Source organism: Triturus cristatus, chromosome 3_1, assembly GCF_964204655.1.
Source record: "Triturus cristatus chromosome 3_1, aTriCri1.1, whole genome shotgun sequence".
NCBI classification, from domain to species: Eukaryota; Metazoa; Chordata; class Amphibia; order Caudata; family Salamandridae; genus Triturus; species Triturus cristatus.
Genome location: NC_140583.1, coordinates 738481767 through 738507102, shown reverse-complemented (window position 1 = coordinate 738507102; position 25336 = coordinate 738481767). Strand labels below are relative to the sequence as shown.

The 25336-nt window shown below is 44.4% G+C and overlaps 1 protein-coding gene across 1 annotated transcript in view; it reads right to left on the bottom strand.

Annotated features, from left to right (window-relative positions):
• LOC146860897 (uncharacterized) overlaps positions 1-25336 on the bottom strand; it is a 1545865-nt gene that overhangs the window by 896139 nt on the left and 624390 nt on the right. The window contains exon 14 of the mRNA XM_085646178.1: positions 19615-19709. Coding sequence (XP_085502304.1) covers positions 19615-19709 — 95 coding nt within the window. The remainder of the gene's footprint in view (positions 1-19614; positions 19710-25336) is intronic.

Here is a 25336-nt window from a genome sequence, read left to right as displayed (position 1 = left end):
GATAATTGTGTTTTGGTTAAGGTGTCAACCCAATGGTAAAGGCTACAGGCCTTATTAGTTCATTGGGAAATGCATTTCACATTCCATATGTCTGATCTGCTTAATATGAAAAGTTATAAAAAAAGGCCAGTAGACCTGAAATACTTATTGTGAAGGATATTTGTTTAAAACATTAGGCTTCAAAAGATGCAGAAGTCTGTAGGTAACCACTTTGTAAAATATAATCTTATAGATTACGTTAATAGGCAAGTGCTGTTGGTGACCCACTCAAATAAATCATGGGGATAGAAGATTCACTTTGATAGCCATTACTAGGTCCTCTTCGAAGGGGTTTTATATTATTTTGACAATTGTCATTTTGTGCATATTTATAATTTTATTACAGAATACCTGCTGGTTGCCTTGTTAGAAAGATTATGTTCAGTGCAATAGATCTGAGTTAGTTATGGCAGCATGATTTATTTTTTATGAAACGCATATGTAAACCAATAGGCCTTTAATAATTGATTGTTATCACACTGTGTTAAATTCTGAAGACACATACTTAGTTACATGAAATCTCACAGATTGCAGTTGTAGGCAATTATCGGGGGTTGAGAACCGTTTTAATGAACCCTAGGACAGAAGATCTGCACTATATTAATTTTTGTTGCAATCCCTTTGGAAGGCCTGACAGAGTTAATTTTTATCCATGATCGTGTATTAAAAATAAGAAATTTGGGTAATCTGCTTTTGCATAATGATGAAAATTTACAGAATATTTATTCAAAATTACACAATATGCAAATCCATCATATCACACTCTTGGGTAGATTTACAAACCTTTTGTACTGGGTTAGTATGACAAAAGTGGGGGCGCTACATGGGTGGTACCTGGATGTTCCCATTCAACCACTCATGCCTTTTGACATAAAATCCTATCTATAAACAGTAGTAGACAGGGTTTAGCACCAAATGTTAATGTCATTTTAAAGAAGGTGTTAAAAGGAGAAATGCCTTTATTTCTCTTTTCCTTTCTGACTTTCCACCGCCAAACTCGTAGTCAGGCCCAAAGTGGGAAAAGTTTTAGGTGAAGTCTAAGCATAGTATTTTGTACTGGAAGGATAACCTTCCAGTACAAAACCTGTGCTAGACTCATGAACACACCCTTGCACTATGGCACAAAGGTGTGTGTGTGACACTCAGTGCCAGCGTTAGGCAGGAAAAGTTGCTCACATTCATTTTTTTCTGTGCATTCATGCTAAATGCTTACTGTGAATTACCCCATTTCCTGTAAATTGTTTACCATAAGTGGTGCATAATTTCGCTAAGTGAAGTAATGGTGTAGTTTCAGTAATTTTTGCATCACAAGTGTTATGCGAAATTCCCCAAATTATGCGAATTGCCAGCGTAATTTAAATTTTACCTAGGGCTTATAGACACATATGTATAAATCTACACATTGATAGAAGGACTTTGTATCAGACCTCTTCTGCACAGGTCTGCACGAGTGCCTTGTACACTGTCCTTCTTTTTATGAAGCAATATATAAGGCACATACCCATCTGGCTGAAAATGAGTGTGCTAAAATGAACTCTTTCATTTCTTTCATTCTTCTATTCTTCAGGTATTTTTTTCAACATACTACAGCTTCCCAGAACAGTGATTACAGCCTGCTTACTTGCCTCTCATTCCATCTGCAGTGCACCTTATCACATAAAGTCACTGCCTCTAAATCAGGAGGCCATAATTGAATGGTATTGTCCATAATCTAAAATTGTTTTACCATCCCAAAATAGCCAGCTTTTTGGTTGAAAAAGTGACAGCAATACTGGAACTTTAATACAACGATGCATGAAATAAAAAACCACTGTCATATGAACATTTGCAGCTAAATTTGATTTTATTATTGCAAGCACATGCCCACCATGTTTGGGTGGCAGCAAGCTTCCTTTTTTCTTCTCTTATTCTTTTAGTTTATCTCGCACATGTTTTTGAATTTGTGCAGGTATTTTATTATTGTAGTTTACATTGCTGTTGGTGAATGCATGAAATAGTGATTGGATGGGTGAATGAATGTATGAGTGCAAGAATGAGTGACATACTGTATGTGTGATGACAGACTAAAAGCATCAATCAGTGACTAAGAATATTATTTATTAAGCTAAATGTATTGCCAAAGCCCGTGCTTCCCTGGTGGTAGCATTTATTATAGGTGACAAGTTGGAAAAGACTGGATAGGCTTATGCGCAACCATAGCACATTGGAATGTCACTTCATCAACAATGGAAGCTAATCACAAAAATTGCAGCACTGAAATAGCACACAGTAAGCCATGTAATTTTAGAAAGAGAGATAGTATTTGTTGTGTTTTCTCAGGGTATAGCAGCACTGCGAAGTCTGTTTCAGTTCCTACAGCATGGGTGACACACGTCACTCACACACCACTCTAAGACACTTGTATTACTGTATTAAACAGACACATTTGCTACAATCTCTACCTTAGCATTTGTGACACCGATGCATTTGAACCCTTCTATTGACTATCAGTAGTGAACAGGAAATGACAGTCTGTATTTATATGTACATTCTCTGGCAGTTTGTGTAATGTAAAGATCCAGCAGCCTAAAGACATCAGACAAAGGCATTCAATATTTTCATAATGAGAAACGTTCTTAGAAAATGCAGAGAGACATTGAAGGGTAATAGCTAGATTGTTTTATATTGCAGCAGACATTGTTGCGACACCGCCCTCCCACCTGCGACCCCCACTAAGGGTCCAATTTAACTCTTCAAAGGCTGAGTGCTCCATCGCAACGTGGACTGAGTTCCCTCTGTGCCAAGAGTACAATCCGCCCACTTGATATAAATGCATGTGGATCATAGTTTGATGGAGGCAGAGACTACTTTGTCTGATCTGTAGTAAAACCCCTCTGACAGAGTAAGGATTATCTGAGGCTTGGCTATTGTGAGAGGGTGGTTTTGACCCATCTGAGCCGCCTGGATTTTTTCATTATTGAACACCTGATTTTTTAGCTTTAGCTGTGGGAGAGCCTCATAAGCTGGGTCTCACTCACAGTGAACACATGATGAAATAGACTGCATGAAGACTTCACCGGTATCTGCCTTGTGAGAGAATGCAACTGCACTGCAGCTAGGGTAAGGGGCACCGGACTGGTTACATGTGGACACGTGTGCACACACGTGCGCACCCGTGTCAGGGCTGCGCGGAGAAGATTCCTGTCATGCGCTGCCCAGGAGCAGGTACAGATAGAATGGTGTGGCAGGTATTATGCAGAGTTGGGTGCATGCGAAGGTTCTGGCCAGTCGGGGAGCCGGCGAGAGCAGCCGGGGGTAGGCTCCCCGAGCTGCTATCAATCCTCACCTGGATGCGGGTTGAGACCGGGCCCCCAAAGAAGTGGAGATGTGGTGAGGGGCCACCAACGAGGCAGTACGGCTCTTCCCAGAGTATAGGGAGAGCCGCTGCTACACTATGCATGCGCTGGAAGAAGCGCCCCATAACACCTTGCAGGGCCCGGATAGTTCTGCGAGGAAAAGCGGCTTGTTCTTTGCGTGAGGTGGCCCCAGGAGGATGGGGCCACCACCAGTTGTTGGAAGATGTGCAGGGGGAGCTGCAGGAGCAACGCAGACTCCCCCAGCACAAAAGTGAAACATACCCACCCTCAGTCTCTGGGAACTGAAAGGAAAGAATACCCCAAGGGCTGTTCATGTTTGTTAAAGGTTACCTAATGCTGGAACTTTTGTTCTGCAGCTGATGCTGAGGACTGCACTGAATTGTGCGAGGCTAAACATGGATTGTCAACGAAGTATTTCCAACAGCTTATGTATATTTGTAAATTGATGCATAGTATTGAGTAGTGTGTGTAATAAATTTCCTTTTCCTTTTTATAAAGAAAAGTACAGTCAGGACAATCAATTATTTAGTGTTATATCTCCATACCTGTAAATGGCGATTACTAGCCCACACCACCTCCTTTGAGTAAGCCTTAGACTGCTCTGCAACGCTACTCTCTGAGAGTCAAGCGCTACAATGGGGTGTTTGGTTCCCAGTGTGGGGCAAATGTAGACATATTGTTTGTGCAGGCCTCACAAATAATGCCTCATTTTCCAACAGCTATTTATACGACCACCTAATTTAGAAGAACGGACAAATAACTGTTTTTAGATGCCCGTCACTGCCAGGAAAGTCTTGGCAGTAAGGAGCATTGACAAGTGCTCAATGCCCTCCTTGCCACCATCAGAACTGGCTCCCCAATGTTTGATGGAGATATCCAGCAAAGTTATAATGCATTGGCAGGAACAGCTTTGGTAGTAGTTCCTGACAATGCTTAAAGTGCCTGCCAGGCTGACAGACATTTCAAAATTTGGCCATTGGCACCTCCACCAGGGCTACAGAGTTAATTACTCCATCGCCCTGGCGGAGGATGGCAAGGCCACCAAAATTTAAATAAGGCTCCAAGTCACTAGAAAGTGTTGAGTCTCACTAGTAGAGACAAGCAACTTTAGAGGACACCTCAGAGAAAGAACCGAGGGCAGTGGGATTTGCCTGGGTATCCTGCTTCACTATAAATAGGTGAGTTGCAGATCAGAAGAGGAGAAATCCAACACTTCCTACCCCCCAAGGACATTTAAGGCAGCTGAAGGGAGCCTGATTTCCGATTAAGATCTTGCTCAGGCAAAACTGATGCTATAAAGCCCAGAGAACAAATGAGTGGTGCATATGAGACCGCAAAACTTGGTTGGAGAACAATGCAGCGAGAAGGAAGGTACGCAGAAGACAGTAGTCTCTGGGGATGTAACCAGCGCCGATGAATAGGGAAATAATAAGAGCAAAGACGAGCAGCAGGGAAAGAGCAGGCGTGACATTTCTTCTTATTGATTATGGTTATGCACCAACACAAAGGCCCCAAAGACCAGGTGGAGCATCGAGGAATTTGGGAATCGCCCGCCAGGGAGTTCCTGACTGGTTCAGGTTTGACAATTGAAATATTTGACCTATGAATATTTTGACTTTTATGAAATAATAAAGGTTGCCCAGGGGAAATGAAATACAGATACATACTGGGCATGTTTCGACATGTATCAGAGGTCAGAAAGGTTCCAGAGAGACAGGGGAATGTGATAGTGTTTGCTTTCTAAAGCACTCATTGGGAATCTGTTCATGCAAGACAAAGGGGAAGAAAGGTGAAGCAAAGCAATTAAGCAGGACAGTGGAACACAGAGGAACTATGGGAGTTTGTAAAGAAAAAAAGTAAAGCTATCACCCCAGAAAGGACACAAAAAAGATTTTGACTACTTGTATCACCTTTGAAATCACAAGAATGAATCAGATCCTAGATGAAAAAAAAGTCAATATAAAAACCATTGTTAATGACGTTGCACCTGAAATTATGAGCATAACATAACATCAACAATAAGCCTAGAAAAGTGTACATCAACAGATCAACAGAAGTCTCCAAAAAGTGCACAGGGGCAAAGGAATGATAATATGGGTTTTAAATGACTATGAAACGCAAATACAAAGCGGAGTGATCAGTACAGATAGTACATATTGGCCAGTAAACATGGAAACCCGATCCTCACATCAAATCGAGAAGGCTTTGAATTGCTCCAGAAGCAGAAATTGTTTACACCATGGAAGGGCAGAGGAAAGGCATGGAAAAGGCATCGAGCAGAACGTTTAATAACTCTCCCTCAACACCCCAGATGGAAAAGAACAAACAGTTCAACCTGGCATGTGTCATAAACATATTCAGCCCCAAAACCGGATACATTCTTAGATATAACAAAAAAAGTGTGAGCCCCAGGACACTATAACAAGCAGCATCAAATTTTCACTATTTAATACAAATCATACAAAAGTATCAAACATCCACTTTTTTGCATCAAGGCCAATTCCACAGAAAAAAAAGAAATATAAAGTGCCAACGAAATCAAATGGCAGGCAAGAACTAATAAGCATCACGCAGAACAAGAACTTAAAAAAATAAAGGAATGGAAAAAATAACAAGACTATCAAAGGAAGAAAAAAGAACACTCTTAGATACACGAATGAAGGGGCATATCAGCAAGCAGGCGATAAAAAATTATCGCCGCTTTTGCGTCCGTTTTCAGACGAAAAGCGGAGATAATTTTATCGCCTTATCAGCAAAGTCACGCTATCGCGTGAATCCTTGCCTTATCACCATTTCCATTAATGCCTTTCTTTGCATCTCTAATGAGATGCAAAGTGGGCGTTCCTCCCCAGGATAATGGGAGAAATGTTGCTTAGTCTCCTATTATCAAGCCTCACGTAAAGCAGCATAGCGACAGTAAAAGTAGCAATAACCTCTGTTATCGCTACTTTCCTAACGCCTGCTTTGAAACTGACTTAGCCATAATATCCTATGGAAGGTGGATATCATGGTTAAGTATGTGAGGCCCTATCAGCAAGCTATCGCCAAACTTCGTGGGATTATCGCTGGGTTTCCAGCGATAGTCTCACGTTTGGCAGTTAGAGCTAGGATTTTTATCGCTTTTGAGATAAGCGTTGCTAATAGCATGCTATCTCAGCAATAAAAATCCACGCTAGCCAGCGATAATTATCTAAGTGCGCTTAGCGATCATTATCGCCGGTTGTTGCTGATATGCCCCGAAGTGTTCTATAGAGTCTCCAAAACCTGAGCCCTTCTCATTTGATTTTTATTCCAAGGCACAAATTTTCCTCAAAGCTAATAGATTTTTAAAAAATACACCTATTTTCTCCACTTTAACGTTTTTTCTTTTCCCTCTTACCTAACTCCTTTTCTCTTCTCTGCCCTTTCTTCCTTCTCAATCGATTATTTCATCTCATTTTAAAAACAACCTGTCTATGTTCTTTTTCTGTGGGTCGCTTCCCCATGGGCATTCTTTGCATAGTCTAAAATGATACTGTTCACCATAATGTACTATCTTGCTTTTTATATACTACACGTGTCCTCCACAACTCATCATGTGGCAGCGGTGAGTGCTCACTGAAACTTCCTGTCTATTATCTGTTATGAGTGCCTAATTCGTAAAAAAAAGGCTAAAAAAAAGTGTGGAGGTCCAACATTTCTTTCAGGAGGGTAACTCATCCTCGCCTGTGGGTGCTTCTCAGTTTCCGCACTTGCACCCACAGTCTTGACGGATAGTGAACATTTTAAGTGTTGAAGCCTAAAAGCTTTACTTGAACGTCTCTAACATTTTGTTTAAGCAAGTTTGTGTGTGAGGGTCTTTTGCCTCTTTGAAACGTTTTTAAAGGGTAAACTTTACAGCCCAATTCTAACAAATTAGACAAAAAATCCTGAGGTTCTGTAGGTGCGCCACTTAAATAGTCAATTCATTTTAAGGTGTGTCAGGCAAGCCTTTCCCCTTTACAAGGCTTTGAAAAATGATGACAAAACACTAGATTCTTCAGAAAAATCACCTTGTAAAATGCATGGCAGGCAAACATTTCTGAACATGCAATTACGTAGAAACAACAAAATCTGACAGGTTAAACAAGTCTTGCATGCTTTGGGGCATACATACAAGAAAATGACGCAGCACTGCACAGTGGCAAATTTTGCAGCGCTGTGCTTTTTCCAAAACACCGAGATGTGCCGTATTTACAAGAATATGGTGCACCTCTGTGTTTTCCCTGGGCCTGGTGCGAAAAATAGCTGCCTTGTGCAAACACTGACACCCTTGCGCCATTGTGCAAGGGTGCTTGCGTTGCAAGGATGATTGTTTCTGGGCAGTAAGGTATCCCTTCCTACACAGAAACAATCAATAATGGCGATTTGCTACTTCTATGTGTGCTGTATTCTGCAGCACACATTGAAGTAGCAAATCACCATTATTTAATGATTGCTTTCGTGCATGAAGGACACCTTCAAGCACAAAAACAATCTAATGACATTTTGCTCTTTCTGTGTGTGCAGAACACATAGAAAAATCAAAAATGAGGAGTAATAAATGTACTTCTCCTCATTGTGCCAATCTAACTACTGCCTTTTTTGAATGGGGTTAGTTTTTGGTGCTGCCTCTGATTTACTGATCCTTGCACAGCTATTGCATTCCCCTTTCACACAGAAAACTGCGTTAAAGGGTACCATATTTACAAAGCGGCATTGAGCCACGCAAAGTGGCTTAAAACTACTTTGTAAATATGGTTCAGGGCATTGCGCCACCTAAACACCCTAAAAAGTGGCGCTTCTGTGGTGCAGTTCCTTGTTAATATGCCCCTATGCCTCCTGATCACACTCGTGAAATCTTTGAACGATTTTCCAGCATGGATGATAAAATACCATCACACTGGTTGAAACAGCCACAGCAATAAGTGATATGAAGCAATCAAAATCAACAATAAGTCGCCTGACCTCTGCAAGCATTGTGCAGTAAATACAAGCTTTAAATATATTCTGAAAATCTGTGATTTGTTTGGTGGGTGGTTGGGTAGTCACTGCAACGGCTCCTCAAAGATGGATGGCAAGCATTGAAGAGCCACTCAGGTGAATAGGACAAAGCATGCCAAAGGGATAAAAGAATATTTATCAATGGCCGACTCAAACTGGTTCAGTAGAACTCTCTTGACATGACTTACCTAAAGCTACGTACACTGAGTACAATCTACCAAGGCTCTTGCCTAACAGCTGGCAACATCGCAAGGGCTCTGCAGACTTTCAACATATGACATGGGGATGCCCCATGATTCAGGGATTCCTTTCCGAAGTGTGAATTTGTTGCAGCTAAAAACTGTGGTTAGAATTGCTCCTAAATAAAACAAGCAGCTGAAAAGCCAGTAGCCAGGGTTGGACTGGCGTCTAGGGCAACAAGGCTATGCGTGAGCCAGTTTTTTTTAACAGTTTGAGGGCCTGTTTAATGTCCACATGGACCAGTCTAGCTGTTGAGTTCCCTAATATTGCAACAAGCATTTCCTGCAGCAGACACAAGTGCATGCAGTTTTGCATAAGTCGTGCCCTTACCAGTTCTAAATTGGCCTGGTTTGCAAATGTGGGACACTTTTTTAGCCATCTGGTTCACTAATGGGGGCCACATTTATTTTCGTACCTGGGCCTATTTTTTGTCACTGTCTGATCCTACCAGTGGCTCTGGCTTTAATGAGCTAATATGTCTTCATTTGTGCATGCCTGTGTTTGAAAGTGCTAGTATATTAAAGCACGAATCGGAGACTGACATATGTCTAAAGTATGTATGTCTGCTGTTGTGTGTGTGAAGGTTAATGGCTACTGCTGTTTCCAAGTATTATTCTTATTATCATTGATAATAATCATAAAAAAGTCCTTTAAGCCAATTACTCAGTGAGGTACAAAGAGTTCTGGGCATACTTCTGTCTACAGCGCGTCGCAGTCCTATGGAAAGCATTCAGTGTTGCCAAGTGAAACCACTTACGGGCTTATTTACAAACCCCTTGCGCCACCGCATTTTAATGCCCCATATTTACAAGGACAGGCAAAGCCACCATATATGAGTTTTCCAGTCCTTGCAAATATGGCCCCTTTACACGCAGCTATTTGAGTGAAAGGGGCATTCCATGGGGGCTCCCATGCAGCACCCATGAAACCTGACACATTTCTAGATTTACAAGGAATCGTAAACCTGGAAATGCATCTATATGCTACGCCTCCCCAGTGGAGGTGTAGGGAGGCGCAAAGGGGAGAAATGTATTCATTTCTCCTTGTTTTTTTCCTCTCTCTAAGCGTGCTGCCTTCTGTTGATTTTTTATGTACAGGAAGGTGTCCCTTCCTGCACATAAACAAGTATTTAAAAAAATGACATTTTGCAAGTTCTATGTGTGCCAATGCAGTACACATAAAAGTTGAAAAATACCATTTTTGATTGTTTATAACAATTATCCCCATGGTTCAGGCATCTTTGCACCTTGGTACAAGTATGCCTGCGTCGACACATGGCAGCCCATTGTACACCAGCGCAGGAGAGAGCACAGGAATGCGACATATTATTGTGATTATGTCACATCCCTGTGCTTTGAAAGTGCTGCAGCGGGCGCAGCCATAGGGGTTACGGTGCTATAATGTGGCACTTTCTTGTACACTGTGTGTCCTCGTGGGTGCAAAAAGCATATTGTGTATATTTTTGTGCACCCTCGTGTACCCATTTTCTTTATATTGACTGAAAATAATAATAGTAAGTCTTCAGAACTGAATCTGACATGATGTAGACCATGGGAAACATCTTCTACCACACAGTCACTCCCACAACCTGCCTTTACGACACAATCACTACCCTGACTGCGACGTTACAACAACTTGATTTAGGGGGTCAGATGTTGGACTGGTGTTGGATTTTAAATCCAACACTGTCTCTACTGTTGCGTAAACTGGAGTTGGAATAGTAATTTATCCTAATCCAAAGTCCAGCGCCCCCCTAAGGCAAGTTTTTGTAATGACTTGCGTGGTAAAGGAACACATGGTAACGTCACAGTCAGGGTAGTGACTATGTTGCAAAGGAATGCGTGGTTAATGGATGCGGGGTTCCGTCATTCAACCATAGATCATTAGCATAATCCAGTTTTGATAGGACAAGAGAGATGGTAGCTTGATGAAATCTGCTGTGTACCCGCTCATCTTTGTTTTTAGATATACCTGGGGTCATTACCAATAAAGGTGAAATAGCGAGGAACCTCTAGGTATTTTTAGTTAGTCTGGATTCCACGTTGTCCAGTAGTTTTTATCTAAGAGCTTCCTCCTTCCTTAAAGTCTTTGAGGAGGTTGGGTCCGACCTAGATGCAGTGACCTATGAGGATGAAGCATGACACTAATATATGTGTGCGATTTCCTCTTCCCTAAAGTAGGACTTTCGTCATAAGCTTGGCAGAAGTCCTGTGACGTCCAAACTTTGGACTCTCAATTATTTCTGTAGTATTGAAAACAATCTATCTTCTATTTCCCTTTTCTCGTTCCTTGTGCTACCGTACTCATTTTTGTGATTACTTTGTTATTTCGGGAGGACGTACAGTGACCTACTCTTCACCTCTCTGCTTATGTTTTAACGCAAGATTGTAACTTAAACACTGTGGGCCCGATTCCGATCTCGCTGGGAAGGGCTACAAATCGTATCCATCAAGTGCGAGTCCGATTTGTAGACCCGATTTCTGACCGACATGTGCCGCTATACGAGCGAGCAAGTATGATGCATTTTAAGCCTCTCGCTATGACCGACTCGTACCCATCAGCGATGCCTTCCAAGCGACTCCAAAATGGCCGACGTGTACAGCGCAATGCATACAATTTCCGACCAAGCGATTGTGATGCGCGTTTCGAGCAGCCGGAGCAAGTCGGTGCCTCCGACTCGAAAAAGTTCCGGGAAGCGGACTTCGGGGGTCCGCAGTGGAGCCCCTTTACCCACGGCCCTATGACTCTGCCAGTGGGGGAGACCCAAGGGTCCCCCCTTCACATGCATGCACGGTGCCTCGTGCACCGAGATGACCCTGCGACAGGGGGCGCCCTTTTACGAGGCGTGCCTTTTCCGGCAATAGGTTCCTATGTACTGTCTGTACAACAGGCTCCCATTCACTTCAATAGGGCTCCAGCGACCTGAGTCCGTCAGCGCTGAATTGCATCGTACTCGGGTGCTCGGAGCCCAGCAGCCCGAGTCTCTCGGAAAGCTCTACGGGCATGAGTGGTCCGTAAGGCTTTCCCAGAGAGATCGGAATCGGGCCCTGTGTTGGAATCCTAGGTGCAGGTTGATGTGTTGCAGTGTTGTCATTGTGATTCCATACAAGCTATAGTTTTCAAAAATGCCCATGAGTTTGGAACACTGACAAGCTTATTGAATGCAGCCAAAACATTTATTGATCTTAAGTAGTCCTGGGCGTAATTCAAATTAGAGGTCCTTTACATGCCTACATTGGTGGTGCAAAATGTGCCATGCCAATGTCACTTGTGGCATTATGTAAACAAAACACATAATTTCCTTCATATGACTCAGTGCTCAGTATTTTAAGCTGTTCTGGAAGTCCTATTGAGGACCCATGTGAAGACTGAAGCCCAGTCAGGACTCCAGGAGGCCGGATACATTCTGTTGAATGACCCCCTCTGTCACGCGGTGTGTAAGGATTACAAGAATGGGTAGTGCTCAGATGGGTCCGGGGTGATGAATTGAAGTTCCTGGTTTGCGAAAGCCTCCATCCCTGGGCTCTGTCCCATGGCCCACCATGTCACTTTAAACCTGGGACAGGATCTGCAGGCCCAGGGAGGAATGCCCTGTTGCCCAGGATAAGCTCGGACTGGGACCTGAGACAGAGCTCCGGCAGGCCCAGGGGTGGAAGCCCCTAGCTCTGGACTCTGTACCATGGCCACCGTGTCACTTGGAGCCCGAGACGGGGACTCCAGTTCCCGGGGAGACTAACCCTGTTTGCCTGGGCAAAGAAACTGTGACCGGGCCTCGAGTCAGAGTTCTATCTGGCCCCTGGGCTCCCTTCTCTGGCCTGCTGTGTTGAAAAGTGCCCAGGATGGGGGTCACACAGGTGATAGGACATCTTGCCTGCTTGTCCAGGCTCAGTAGCTCAGACTGGATCAGCAATGGAGGTCCCCAGCCTTGGACTCCTTTCTCCAGCCCGCTATATGCATGAGATGAGATCTCAAAGGTACTGGGAGGACCCACCTTCTTGCCTTGGTTCTGAAACTCTGAACAGGCCCGGGTCAGAGACTGGCCCTGGGCTCTCTTCTCCAGCCCTCTGTGTCACAAAGTGCCTGGAACAGTGTCCTGCAGGCCGGGGGAGGTCTCCCCTGCTTGTATGTGTTCAGAATCTCTGAAAAGGCCCCAGGTCAGAATTCTGGCTGGCCTGGGGGGTGGATGTCCCCCATCCTGGGATATGTTATCTGGTCATCTGAGTCTCAAAGAACACAGGGCGGAGTCCTGCAAGCTCGAGAGGTCTCTCCTGCTTATCTGGGTCAAAAGCTCTGACAGGGCCCAAGTTCAAAGCTGCAGAGGGCCCTGGTTTGGAAACCCGCAGCCTTTGGCTCCCTTCTCCAACCTGCTGTGTCTCACAGCACCCCTAAATGTGATTTGCAGGCCCAGGGAGGCCTCTCTTATTTTTGTGGAATAGGAAGCTCTGACCAGGCCCCAGGTTAGAGCTCTGGCTGGCCCAAGGGTAGAAGCCCCTTGAAGGGGAATCCAGTCCATGGCCCACTGTGACACTTGGAAAATGGGGCAGGAATCCGGAGGCCGCCCCTGCTTGCCCGGGATAAGAACTGTGACAAAACCCTGGATCAGAGACCCAGTCAGCCCTGGGGTTTAAGCCCCCAGCACTGGACTCTATTCTCTTGCTCACCATGTCTCAAAGTATCCCAGGGGTTGCTCAGCAGACCCAGAAAGACCTCCATTGCTTATCAGTGAAAAGAAACTCTGACCTGGCCAAAGAGTGGAAGGCCCTGAGGGCTCTCTTTGGGCCACTGTGTTGCAAAGTGCACAGAATGAGGTCCAGCAGGACTAGGGAAGTAGCCCCTGCTTGTCAGGGTTCAGACATTCCCACCAGACCTCAGGCCAGAGCTCCAGCTGGTCCTAGGGAATAATCCCCTGACTTGGTCTCCCTTCTCTAGTGCACTGTGCCACAAAGTTCCTAGAACATGGTCCTTCAGGCCAGAGAAGGTCTGCCCTGCTTGTCTGAGTTCAGAAACTCTGACTGGGCCATGGGTCAGAGCTCTGTGAAGCCACCATCCCATATTCCCTTTCCACTTGGGGTTCGGGAACAAAGGCCTCAGAGTCCCTGTCCTCACCAAGGATGAGCAGAATCCTTTTTCATAAGAGACAGTGCACCCAGCGGGCCAGCCTTCGAGTTCTGGCATTTCCTCCCATGCAATGTGTTCCTATGGTGCGCCAGATGGCTGCCCTGTAAATCTCAATGAGGGCTCATTTGACCCTTCGGTCCTGGATCCAGGGCTCCAGGAGGTTGATTAATTTTCTCTTTCACACCCCTTCTGTCCCTTGACTCAAATACATATGAGCCACCCTTGGGTTGGCCCTTAATAGCCCAGAGGGCAGGGTACATTGTATTAAAGAAATTAGACATGTTTTCAATGTTGTGGTAGTAAAAACGCTTACGTTTGTTTTTCACTACTGCAAGGCTTTGAGAAGAAGTGATAACTTTAAATTGGAAGCAGGAAGAAAGCTGGAGTTTGGTGTCTAAAGTATTGTAAATAAATGCCCTCTCTAATGGTAAAGTCAGACTTTAAATTAAACTTCTGAAAATGCCACTTTTAGAAAGTTCAACCCCAAGAGGGTTTGGGCCCTTACCAAGAACCACCATGGGCCTCAGGCAAACTATAAACAATCGAACGGCTGGTTGAATGAATTACATAATTTTTTACTAACGGGCAAGTATACTCAGACTAGAACTAGGATGGTAGGGAGGAACTAAATGCCTGACACCTTGGGGGGAGCAGAAACCTTCCACAAAGGTCTCCTACTTCAAAGTGGGCACCAGGTATAAATAATGGACCTGCATACCCAACTCTTCATTACACATCTGAACCTGTGGAAGACTCAGAAGAAGGGCTGCTGTGCTGCTTTGATGCAAAAAGGAATGCCACTCTGCTGCCCTCCTGCCTAAGTGAGAAGGACTAGACCTGCATCTTTTACCCAGGGCCACCAGAGTGACTCCAAGGGCTAGTTGGCTGGCCTACTGATCAGAGCCTCAGGGGCAGAACACGCTCCAACAACCTTGAACGCAGCACCTGGTCTCTACCAGCTGTGATTCCTTTCCTCTAAAGTGGTGCCATCCCAGTCCTGGATCCTTTGAAGTGGGCATGAAGGCACTTTGCCAACCCAACTGTGGTCCCAGCAGAACCGATGCAGTGCAAAGTGTTGCGGTTCAAAACTCTGTATCGTAACTCCTGTGTGATGCATCCTGGATGCAGGACTTTGCATCGCAACCCTGCAACTCATAAGATCAAACCCTCGTCAACAAAACCCTTGACAACAACTCAGGACTCCACATTGCAAGCCCTGCAGCTTCTTTGGAACCAGCCGGTGTGTGGTGTATCTTTGAAGCAGGACTTTGCATGACAAGCCCCACATCATCGGAATCCTCATCAACTGCACAATACCTCATCTCACAGCCTTGCAGCTTGCTGGAGCTGCTGGTGTGTGATGAATCTCCATACCAGGACCTCTCATTGGCTCTGCTGTGCGACGTATCCTCAACATGGGACTCTGCATCACTCCCAACCAGGATTTAAGGTAGTTTGTTCAGCGAGCCTAAGTGGATAGTTGTAGCTGGCCTACACTCATCGCGGTCAGGCTCAACTTGTGACTTTGTCCCAGTCTAGCGCAACTAGATAACCATAGATCACGCGTAGTGCTTTTTGGCACTATTTTTTACATACTTTTAAAAATTGCATATCTTCAGTTCTACTGATTGGATTTTTGTCGTATTGGTTTTAAGTTATTTATTAAAAATACTCTAATTGTCCAAATGTGTATAGAGTTTTTCAGGTGTTTTCACTTTATTACTGTTTAAATTGCTGCAAAAATACTTTACACATTCCCTGCAAGTTCAGCATGACTGCCCTGTGCCAAGCTACTAGAGGGTTGAGCACAGGTTAATTTACGGTTCCATTGTGACTTCATCCTGACAAAGATTGGGGTTGCTGCTTGAGTAGTTCTTCTGCCGCCTCAACCAGTAATACAATTTCTTAAATTGGTCTTCAGTGGTGAGGATTGTGGCTTGTAATTGTGCTCTGTCGTACAATGGGTTTGTGTTACACTGAAAGCAAGAAAGAAGGAAAGAGGGAAAGAAAGAAGGCAAGAGTTAAATAACACAAGAATGAAGGAAAGAAATACTGACAGAAAAAAGAAAGCAATAAAGAAGGAAAGAAGGAACTAGAGAATGAAAGCAAAAAGGAAAGAAAGAATGATTGAAAGAAAAAAAAAGGAAAGAAAGGAGTACAAGACTGAAAGAAAAAAGGAAAAAGAAAGAAGGAATGAAGTAATGGATAAACAATGGAATGAAAGAAAAAAAGAAAGCAAGAAACAGAGAAACAAAGAAAGAAAGAAACAAAGAAAGAAGGAAACAAACAAAGAAAAAGATAGAAATAGTAAGGGTCCGAATCCGATCCGGATCGGAAGGGCACGGAACGCGATCCGGCCGGAAAAACTACGAGCCGTATGCATGTTTTCTACCCGACTCGTGCAGCTGTACGAGCGAGCAAGTACGATGCGAGCTACGTGAAATTCACCGACCGAGTCATTTCCGGGTCCGAACTGCTCCGTACGTCTCGGTCGGAAGCTAACCGTGGTGTTCAATGGATGCGATTTATGACCAAGCCAGTACGATGCACGCGTCGGACAGTATGTGCGAGCCGGAGTGTCCAGCTCGCAAAAGCTCCCATGGGTCTCCCCCACACAGGCATGTACGGCACGGATGGCACCGACGCGTACCCACTGTAGGGGGCGCACTTGTTCGAGGCGTACCCATTCAGTCAATGGGAGCGCATGTACGCGTCACTGGCTCCCATTGACTTCTATGGGAGTCCGACCGAACCGAGTCCGACAGCATACGTGCGCATCGTACTCGCTCGGTCAGACTGTAGGGGTCCGGCTCGGTCGGAAAACACTCCGGATCCAACTCGGTCGGAGTGCTTTCCGACCCGGATCGGAATCGGCCCCTAAATAGCATGGAAGAAATGAAGCAAGAAAGGAGGAAAGAAAAACAAAAGAAGGAAAGAAAGATAAAGGAAAGAAGGAATAAGAGAAAGTGTTATAAATGCTGCAACTTAAACACAATAAAGTATAATTCTCTTCCTGGTCAAAGTCGGTGAAACTGATTCTAGAATAAACGTGTTCTGAAGAACTGTCTGCTTTTGAATTTAAATGTATAATTGTAAAGTTTTAAGTAACTTGATGCAGAACAGTTTCTGATGGATGCAATCTGTTATGCTGTGAAATTCCCTCTGCAGTGTACTTTGAAGATCTGAGAAAGTCGAACAAAGGACTTTCACAAAAGGAATTTACAACAGCATTGAATGGAGGCTGCAACTGATAAAGCATGGAATGTGGCATGTTTGACATATGGTATAAACTATCCTGCTGTCACATAGACTCTAAACACAAAAGCAACATCAAAGTCATAAATGAAAAAGAAAAACATCGCCACAAAAGCGATCTAGCTTGTGTGTGGAATGCTTCTTGTGAAAGAGCAAAATGCTGTCACTCAGAGTGAATTTATCAAGTGGCTAAAGTGGGCTTATCCTGTGCCCCATGCTGTATGTTGTAGTGGGAGAAAACAAAATGTGAATGAGACACCAACAGACCAATGGATTAAGAAAACTGGAAGAAAGTCTCTTTAAATAAGTATATTTCATACATGTATTTAAAAAATCAAAAGGTCTTGTCAAAGCCAGAACTAAAAAGGGGATACAATGCAACCAGTTTCTTGGGAATATTGCTTGCCAAAAGCCAATGATCTGCTGCTGACTAGTCGACTCTTTTGAAAATCACAGCCAGTTCTTTGCTGTGTTTAAAACTTTCCTCACAGAGTGCCTTTCATACAAAACGCATTACAAATTATGTTTTGAGGATCTCATGAGGCCGACATCACATTTATTTCATTTTGTGCTGTTTTAACCATAAATTTGTTTTCCTTTTGGCTAAACTAGTTTCGGAATTGTAACTAATGTATTAACTAATGTTGTTTAAGTGTAGAGGTATTCATACATCAGATGCATTTTTCCATGAAAATTTAAGCTAAATAAGTGGGGAGGTGGGAGTGGAAATTTCAAGAGGAATATTTGATTTACATCCTTAAAAACAGGTCAGCGATAAAATTAATTGTGTAAGGTACAAGCACAAAGAAGAGTCATACAATAGGATTTTTAAAATATACTGCAAAACTGGTTGTTGCACTGGCTCTCAATTGTCACATAAAGTATAGTTTCTTCCCTCAATATTGTTTAATATAAATCGTAATAAATGTATCTGACCAAAAAAAGGAAACAATACATAAGTTAGATATATATACATGTGATCAAGATCCCTTCGGGATTGAAACAAGTCATGCTGATGGAGTTGTGTCTTACACGAGCTGAATAAAATCTGAAGCTGCACGAAACTGTGGTCCGTACTCCATTTGTGCGCAGAGGAGAAGGGGCTGCGAGAAGGAGTGTGCTATATATATATATACATAGATATATATATACACACTCCTCCGGTAACCAGGTCGTTATCATCAAACAACACAATAACACCAGTGGCGTGGCCACTTTTGAACCAATGTGTTTATAGGCAACACAAATCCTGACGCGTTTCAGAGTTAACTGCACTCCTTTCTGCCCGTGAGAAAGGAGTGCAGTTAACTCTGAAACGATATTAGGGGTTCGCTACCCCGCCGCGTGCCCGCCATAAGAAGTGGCTTGGGCTACAGCAAAATTAAGGAGTGGAGATATCTATTTAAATCCACTCCGCAGGTGTTGCCATGGAAAAAATACTCATGTGCTTTTTGCATCCCTCAAGTTAAACTGGTTTTTGTTTTGGCAAACACCTGTAGAACGTTAAAATTAAAATCGATTGCTTTTCCTCCATAGTTCTAGTAAAATAGGAAATTCCATAATTTGAAGAGCTGTTATCACCAGTTCATACTTGGCCTCGTGCTTGCTGCATTCTTTCTCATGGAATCATGAAAGCATGAATGTTTACATCTCGCTCATCTATTTTCACGTGCTGGCAGCCTCTAACCATATATTTATTTTCTTTTTCAACTTTGCTGGTAAGTACACAACAAATGTCATTTTAACTGACTGCTGCGAACCGCACTAAGGGGCTCATTATGATGGCGGGCAGACACCAATACGCCCGCCATCATAAGGGTGATGGGACTGTCCACCAGACGTGCGGCGGTCCCACCTGTGCAATTAGGAATGGCAGCCGCATCCTGGCCTTTTACCATTGCGGATGGTGCTGCTGGCTACAGCACTGTCCGCAATGGTGAAAGAGCATGCACAGCATTTCCACTTGGTGCATGGAACTGCTGGGGGGTACCATGGTTACCCCCCCACTGCATCCATCCCACGCCCCCCCCACAGAGGGGGCCCGCAAAGGGCCCCCAAAGCCAATCCCCACCAGCCTTTCCATGGCGGCATCGCTGCCATGGAAAGGTCTGTCCAATATCCTGATCCTATAAAGGCGGATGGTGCCTGCTAGGCACCACCACCATATTAGTGGCCCTGCTTCTCCCAGCAGGCAATCATAACGATTGCCACCGGCGGAAAAGCGGCGGACGGACTTTACGTCCACCGCGATACCCACTGCCATCCTAATTTGGCAGTGGGTGAATCTCATTATGATGGCGGGAGGATCGCCACCGCAGGGCAGGCGGTGGGGATCCTCCCGCCATCTTAATGAGCCCCTAAATCCCATCTTAGAGCAATGTAAAAATATAAAAATGTTTCTATAATTCCACAGTTCGTAACATCAGTCTGCAGCGCTCACCTTGATACTATCATTAAGGCTGCTGGAACTTTCACTTTCAAAACAAGGGCTGACAGCCAATGTCGGAGTCCCAGAAATCCACTGCTCAGCATATGTCTCACTCTGTGCCCGGTTCCAAACCTTAAAGAATATATATAGTGTTTCTTGCAGAAAGGAGTTGCTCACCTTATAATATGAAGTCGGTTCCACAATCTGATGACAGGGAGCAAAAGCCCCAGTGGTGTTTATCAGAAGTTGACACCAAAGCTCGGCATATTTTCCTGAAAAGATGAAATGTTGGTAAGGGATTATTAAAAGGTAGTAGAAATGTTGTTCGTTGACTCTTTAAAAAATGTAAGTCTCTAAATATCAGTAAAACAGAAGTATAATTTGAACCTGACCCTTTTTTATCAAGAAACTATATCCCACATTTCCGAACGCTTTGCATGAGCATTCACGCGATGTAGGGTGACCTAAAATTAGTGCCAGTTTACTTGTCAGCCCAGATTCTGAAAATTGTCACGGAATGCAACACATCCCCAATGAGGCTGTGTCACGTTGTGTGACAGGGAGAGAGTAGGAAAGCATCATATGCACAGAGATATGGCACTCTCCCCCACTTTCCCTAGCACTGGCACTGATTTCTGCTGGCATGCATCAGGCCCACACCTTAGTGCCATAGTGATAGTGTGCGTGCCTGAGTCTAGCATAGGTTTTGTTAACAAAAGGTACCCTTTTTCTACAAAATAATATGCCTAGACACACTTCAAAGTTTTCTCACTTTGTATGTGTGCTGCACAGTGCAGCACAAATGCAAAGTTGGAAAATAGACGAGAAATGAAAACGTTTCTCCATTTAATGCCTGCTTTACAGCAGCATTAATATTTGGTGCCTACTCTGCCTACTAATGTTAGTACGTAGGGTTTAGAATCAGAAGGCATGGGTGTTTGCATGGGAACACCCAAGTACCATCCTTGTAATTACCCCCTGACGCAAAGTAATACAAACCAGCATTTTGTGCTGCTTTGTGTTAATTTTCTATACAAACCAATTAGCTTTAGTTTGTTGAACCCCAAATAGGTTTAGCCTCGGGTTAGCATTTCAAAGGTAACACTAACCCGATGCTAAACCCTTGTGAATCCAGGCCACCATGTTAATGTCTCATACCCCCTTAAGAATGGTGGGGCTATCTTTCCTCTAAACCTTTGGCACTGGGAATGCTGTCAAAAGAAGGCATACATTATGTCCTGAAGACTAAATGTATTACATTATCTTGTTGTCAAGTTCCCAGCTTCTCTGCCACTTGGATGCCTGTGAACTGCGTTACCCTGCATTGTCCCATTGTACCTGGGGCTCAAACAAATGTTGCAAGAAGACCACTGGTGTGGACCCTGAGGTTTTCTCACCTGGAGCTGCCTTCTGCTCAGCTCCTAGGTACCTGATGACTCTTTCCTTCTCGCTCAGTACCAAAATGGCAATCATCTGCCTGAGGATTTTGAAGATGCCTTTAAAGGGGCCGATTCTGATCTTGGTCGGAAGGCCACCATAGGCAATCCGGCTGGAAAAACTACGAGCCGTACGCGTGTTTTCTGCCCGACTCATACAGCTGTACGAGCGAGCAAGTACGATGCGAACTACGTGAAATTCACGACCGAGTCGTTAACGGGTCCGAACCGCTCCGTACGTCTCGGCCGTAAGCTAACCGTGGCATGCAATGGATGTGATTTACGACCGAGCTAGTACGATGTACGTGTCGGACAGCCAGTGCGAGCCGGAGTGTCCGGATCGCAAAACGTCCGGGAAGTTGCCTTTGGGGGACCGCATTAGACCCCCTGTCACCCGCAGCCCTACGACTCGGACACAGGGGAAGACCCAAGGGTCTCCCCAACACAGGCATGTACGGTGCGGATGGCACTGACGCGTACCCACTGTAGGGGGCGCCCTTGTGCGAGACTTACCCATTCAGTCAATGGGAGCGCATGTATGCGTCGTACCGACCGGCTCCCATTGACTTCTATGGGAGTCCGATCGAACCGAGTCCGGCAGCATACGGCCGCATCGTACTCGCTCGGTCGGACTGCAGGACTCCGGCTCAGTCAGAAAACACTCCGGATCTGGCTCGGTCAGAGAGCTTTCCGACCCAGATCGGAATCGTCCGACGGTCGGATTCCTTCCAACCAATTCGAATCATGTCGGCCGGATTCCTTTCTGACTGAGCCATTCCGATGGGCTCGGTCGGAAAGGAATCCGACACGGATTTCCGGATTGCGGACGACAGGCTCGGAGAGCCCGTCCGCCGTCCGGAAATCTCCCAGTACTCCCCCAGCTGCCTCTTTGCGACCGAGGGAGTACGATGGCAGTTTTTCACTGCCTTTTCGTGATGGTTTTTCTGGCACGAAAAGGCAGTCGGAAACTGTCTTTGGGGGCCCCCAGTAGGGCCCCCATGGGTGCGAGGCTGACGTATGGCAGCCTGGGGGCACCTATGGTGCCCCTCAGTGGATCCCTGCACCCGGTGGCAGGCACCTTGGGGTGCCGCCCACAGGGTGCAGGGATGAACTGCACCCCTGCTTTCCACGATGCAGGCATGCATTCTGCTCGGAATGCATGCTTGCATTGTGTTGGATACGAGTGCGACCGAACCCTGTTCTGTTGCATCATACTAGCAGGGCCGTAACCGACGACAGCAGGTCGGTCGGTTACGGCTCCTGCCCGATGTCGGACGGACCTGAGTCTGTCCGACATCGGAATCGGCCCCATAATTGGTTGAATTTGGCGACTTTGCATCAATCTTGTAATGCATAGTTCCAGCCAGATTACACCAATAGCCGTGCTGCAGAATATTTTCCTGCAAGGCTCCAGAAATGTGAGTGAAATTTGGCATCCCTAGCGGGATTTCCGAACAAGTAGGACTGTGAGCAGTTGCGGTCAAAGGGCTGGTTCTCAAATAGATTTGCTGCAGCTTGAGTAGGATTTTCTACAGTTCACTGACATATTATCGATGTAAAATATATAGAAGTAAAAAATATAGATGAAAAAATATAGAATGCAAAATATCGACTCCCTATACTTAAACAGGCAAGTACAAAGATATTGAAACTAAAATATCGATGTCAAAAATATAGTTGCACAAAATATTGATGTTTATATATATAAAATAACATAATAAATAATAAATATGTTAACCCCTTCGCCGCGGCGGGAATTCCGCCGCGGCGCGGGGGGGGCAGCGCGGTGGCGCTGTGCTCATGACGGATCCGCTCCGTCATGAGCCACAGTTGAGCTGTGCTCATGACGGAACGGTTCCGTCATGACTCCGCCCAGTTGCGTTGTCCCCCCGCACAGGCGGGGAAACAGCGCCGCGTGGGCGGAGCGGCCGCCAACGGTCGTGGCATGACGGAACCGTTCCGTCATGAGCACACGGCAACCGTGGCTCATGACGGAACGGTTCCGTCATGAGCGGGGAAGGGGTTAAATAAAAAAATGATAATAAAAGAAATAAATTAGATTTAATATACATTTTAACAAATATAACAAAGAAGATTAATTAAAAAAAGTTAAAGACACATACATAATAAATAATATATATTTTTACTTTAAAACAATTATGAAATACATTATTTAAATGTATTTTATAATTTTAAAAATATATAAACATTTACAAGTATCTCTCTTTCTTTATATATATATATATAGGGGCATGAAATATAATATGCAATACATTGTGCGCAATGACAGATTTATTGGAGAGCGCGAGATAGCACAGGCACTAGCGCGTGCTATGCGATATGCGCCTTGGAGTGTAATATGCACAGGGCAGTGTTGTGTAACCTAACTACTCTCTAAAGTTGTAATATAAAATATGTGCTGGGGAGTGTAACGTTGCATATGCACATATATGGATCCCAGATTGTGATATGTATGGCATAGCGCTGTGCGTTATAACTTAGGCATCGAGGAAGGCACGTTAGATGGGGCAATATAACCCGTGCGAAGGCAAGTGTGGCATGACATATTCACGGGGTGGTGTTACAGTGCACATGGGCTAGAGAGTGTCATAGCATACGCACTAGCTGGTGGAATGCAACACAGAGGTGTGTGGCACTCGGCGGGCACTGGTGGGTGTAACACAGCATTGGGCTCAGCCAGAAGCACGCTGTGACTCTCAAGTGAGGTTCGTCTCCTTTCCAGAGAGTAAAATAAAAAGTATTACACATCCGGTGGTGGATGTGTGTTTTATTAACCGTGAGGGGGTTTTCTTGCATAGTTTGGTCGAATTTTTGTCGAATCCCCTTTGAATGGCTTGGTGTGCGTGTGTATTAAATGTGCCCGTCAATATCTACCCATGTTTGTATCAATAAACGACAAGGGTGTCTACTTGGAGAGTACCCACTGGCGGGGGTGCCGGGATTAGGCACGGTAGGGCGTCAGATACGTCAAAGCTTCACTAGCGTTGTAAATACATTCCACGTGGATTCATTGTATGCATAGTCCCCTTTTAATGAATATCACGCAATCGTCATGGTGATAGGTACATACGGTTTGTCCAGCATGTCCTAGGTGTTTCTATAAATATAGATTTATTTATATTGTATTCTCCCATACAAATACTCAGGTAACCAATCAATAACCCATATATACACTCATGTAGTTACTGTCAGGACTCACTGGAGGTTTCCTCCTGGTAACACAATGCTGGCTGCCACCTCCCCTCTACAAAATTATCAAAGGCCAGTTAATTCCTTAATTTGGGGTGCTTGCTGGCATCGTTGGAATTCTAAGATGGCCGCCAGTATGCACATACTGCTACAGCACTCTGCTGTTAGCAGTCTAGTCTTTTAGGCTTCAGGACACCTGGTGAAGTGTGCTCCAACATTCTACTGCGCACTTCACTGATGAAACTGAGAGGAGAACACCTGTTTATCCCTGCGTCGAGTTAGTCAGCTAGGGTAGTTGCGGAAACTGCGAGGTTAGCTTCGTCGGTATCTAAATATTCCCTTCAGATTCAGGTTAGTGAAATATGACGATAAAATAAAATAATTCTAGTCAGAATAAATTGATGCAGTTACAGTTTCTTGAATAAAAGTCCTCTATGACGATTTAGGGTAGCAGAAAATTAACGGTAGTCAAAATATCTAAAAAACAGAAGCGAGTTGAAGTTTGGGTGTAAAATCTTCTGCTGACTCTGAATTCCGTTTCAAGTTCGAATAGATGCGGGCGCATTAACTCGAGCGCCGCGTCTGTTCTAAAATACGAATAATACCAGAAGGCTCTTCAGCAAGGGAACAGAAATAAACGTGGGTGCATAAACTCAAGCGCAGTGTTAGTCTAAGAGACAATAGTTCCCTAGAGGTTTTTCTTCAGTTATACTCCGGGGTTGACTGGGTGAAAATTCCTCTTTGCCACATATTTAAAAACACAGTAACTCAAGTTGGAAGCTCAGAAAAGCATTAGACACGCTTGGTGACTTTTTTCCACGACGTGTCTAGTTAAAAGCTTAGTTGAATTTATTGAAGGCTTAATTGCGAGTAAGGCTTTCTTTTCTCCTTGCGCAAAAATAAACAACTAGACGGAGGTTAAAACGATTGTCACTATTAGACCTTCACGCTTCTAAATAAAAGGCCTTCAAGGTCTCCATAAGAATCTCCCATATCGCTCCACGCTCATCAGGCTAAGAAAGAAGACAGAAGCTTCAGCCAAGATTGAGCAGAACTCCCATTACAACATCTCACTCTACACTCTTCTCAGTAAGTTTAGAGAGAGTAAGGAAGGTAGATTCCCCACTTGAATGAAAGTAAGACACGCACATACTCACCTTATTTTTCTTTGTATAAAGGGTTCAGGAAAAGGTCCAGTACTGAACGAACCAAAAATAAAAGAAGAGAGTGGAGACTTCTCATCATTACCATAT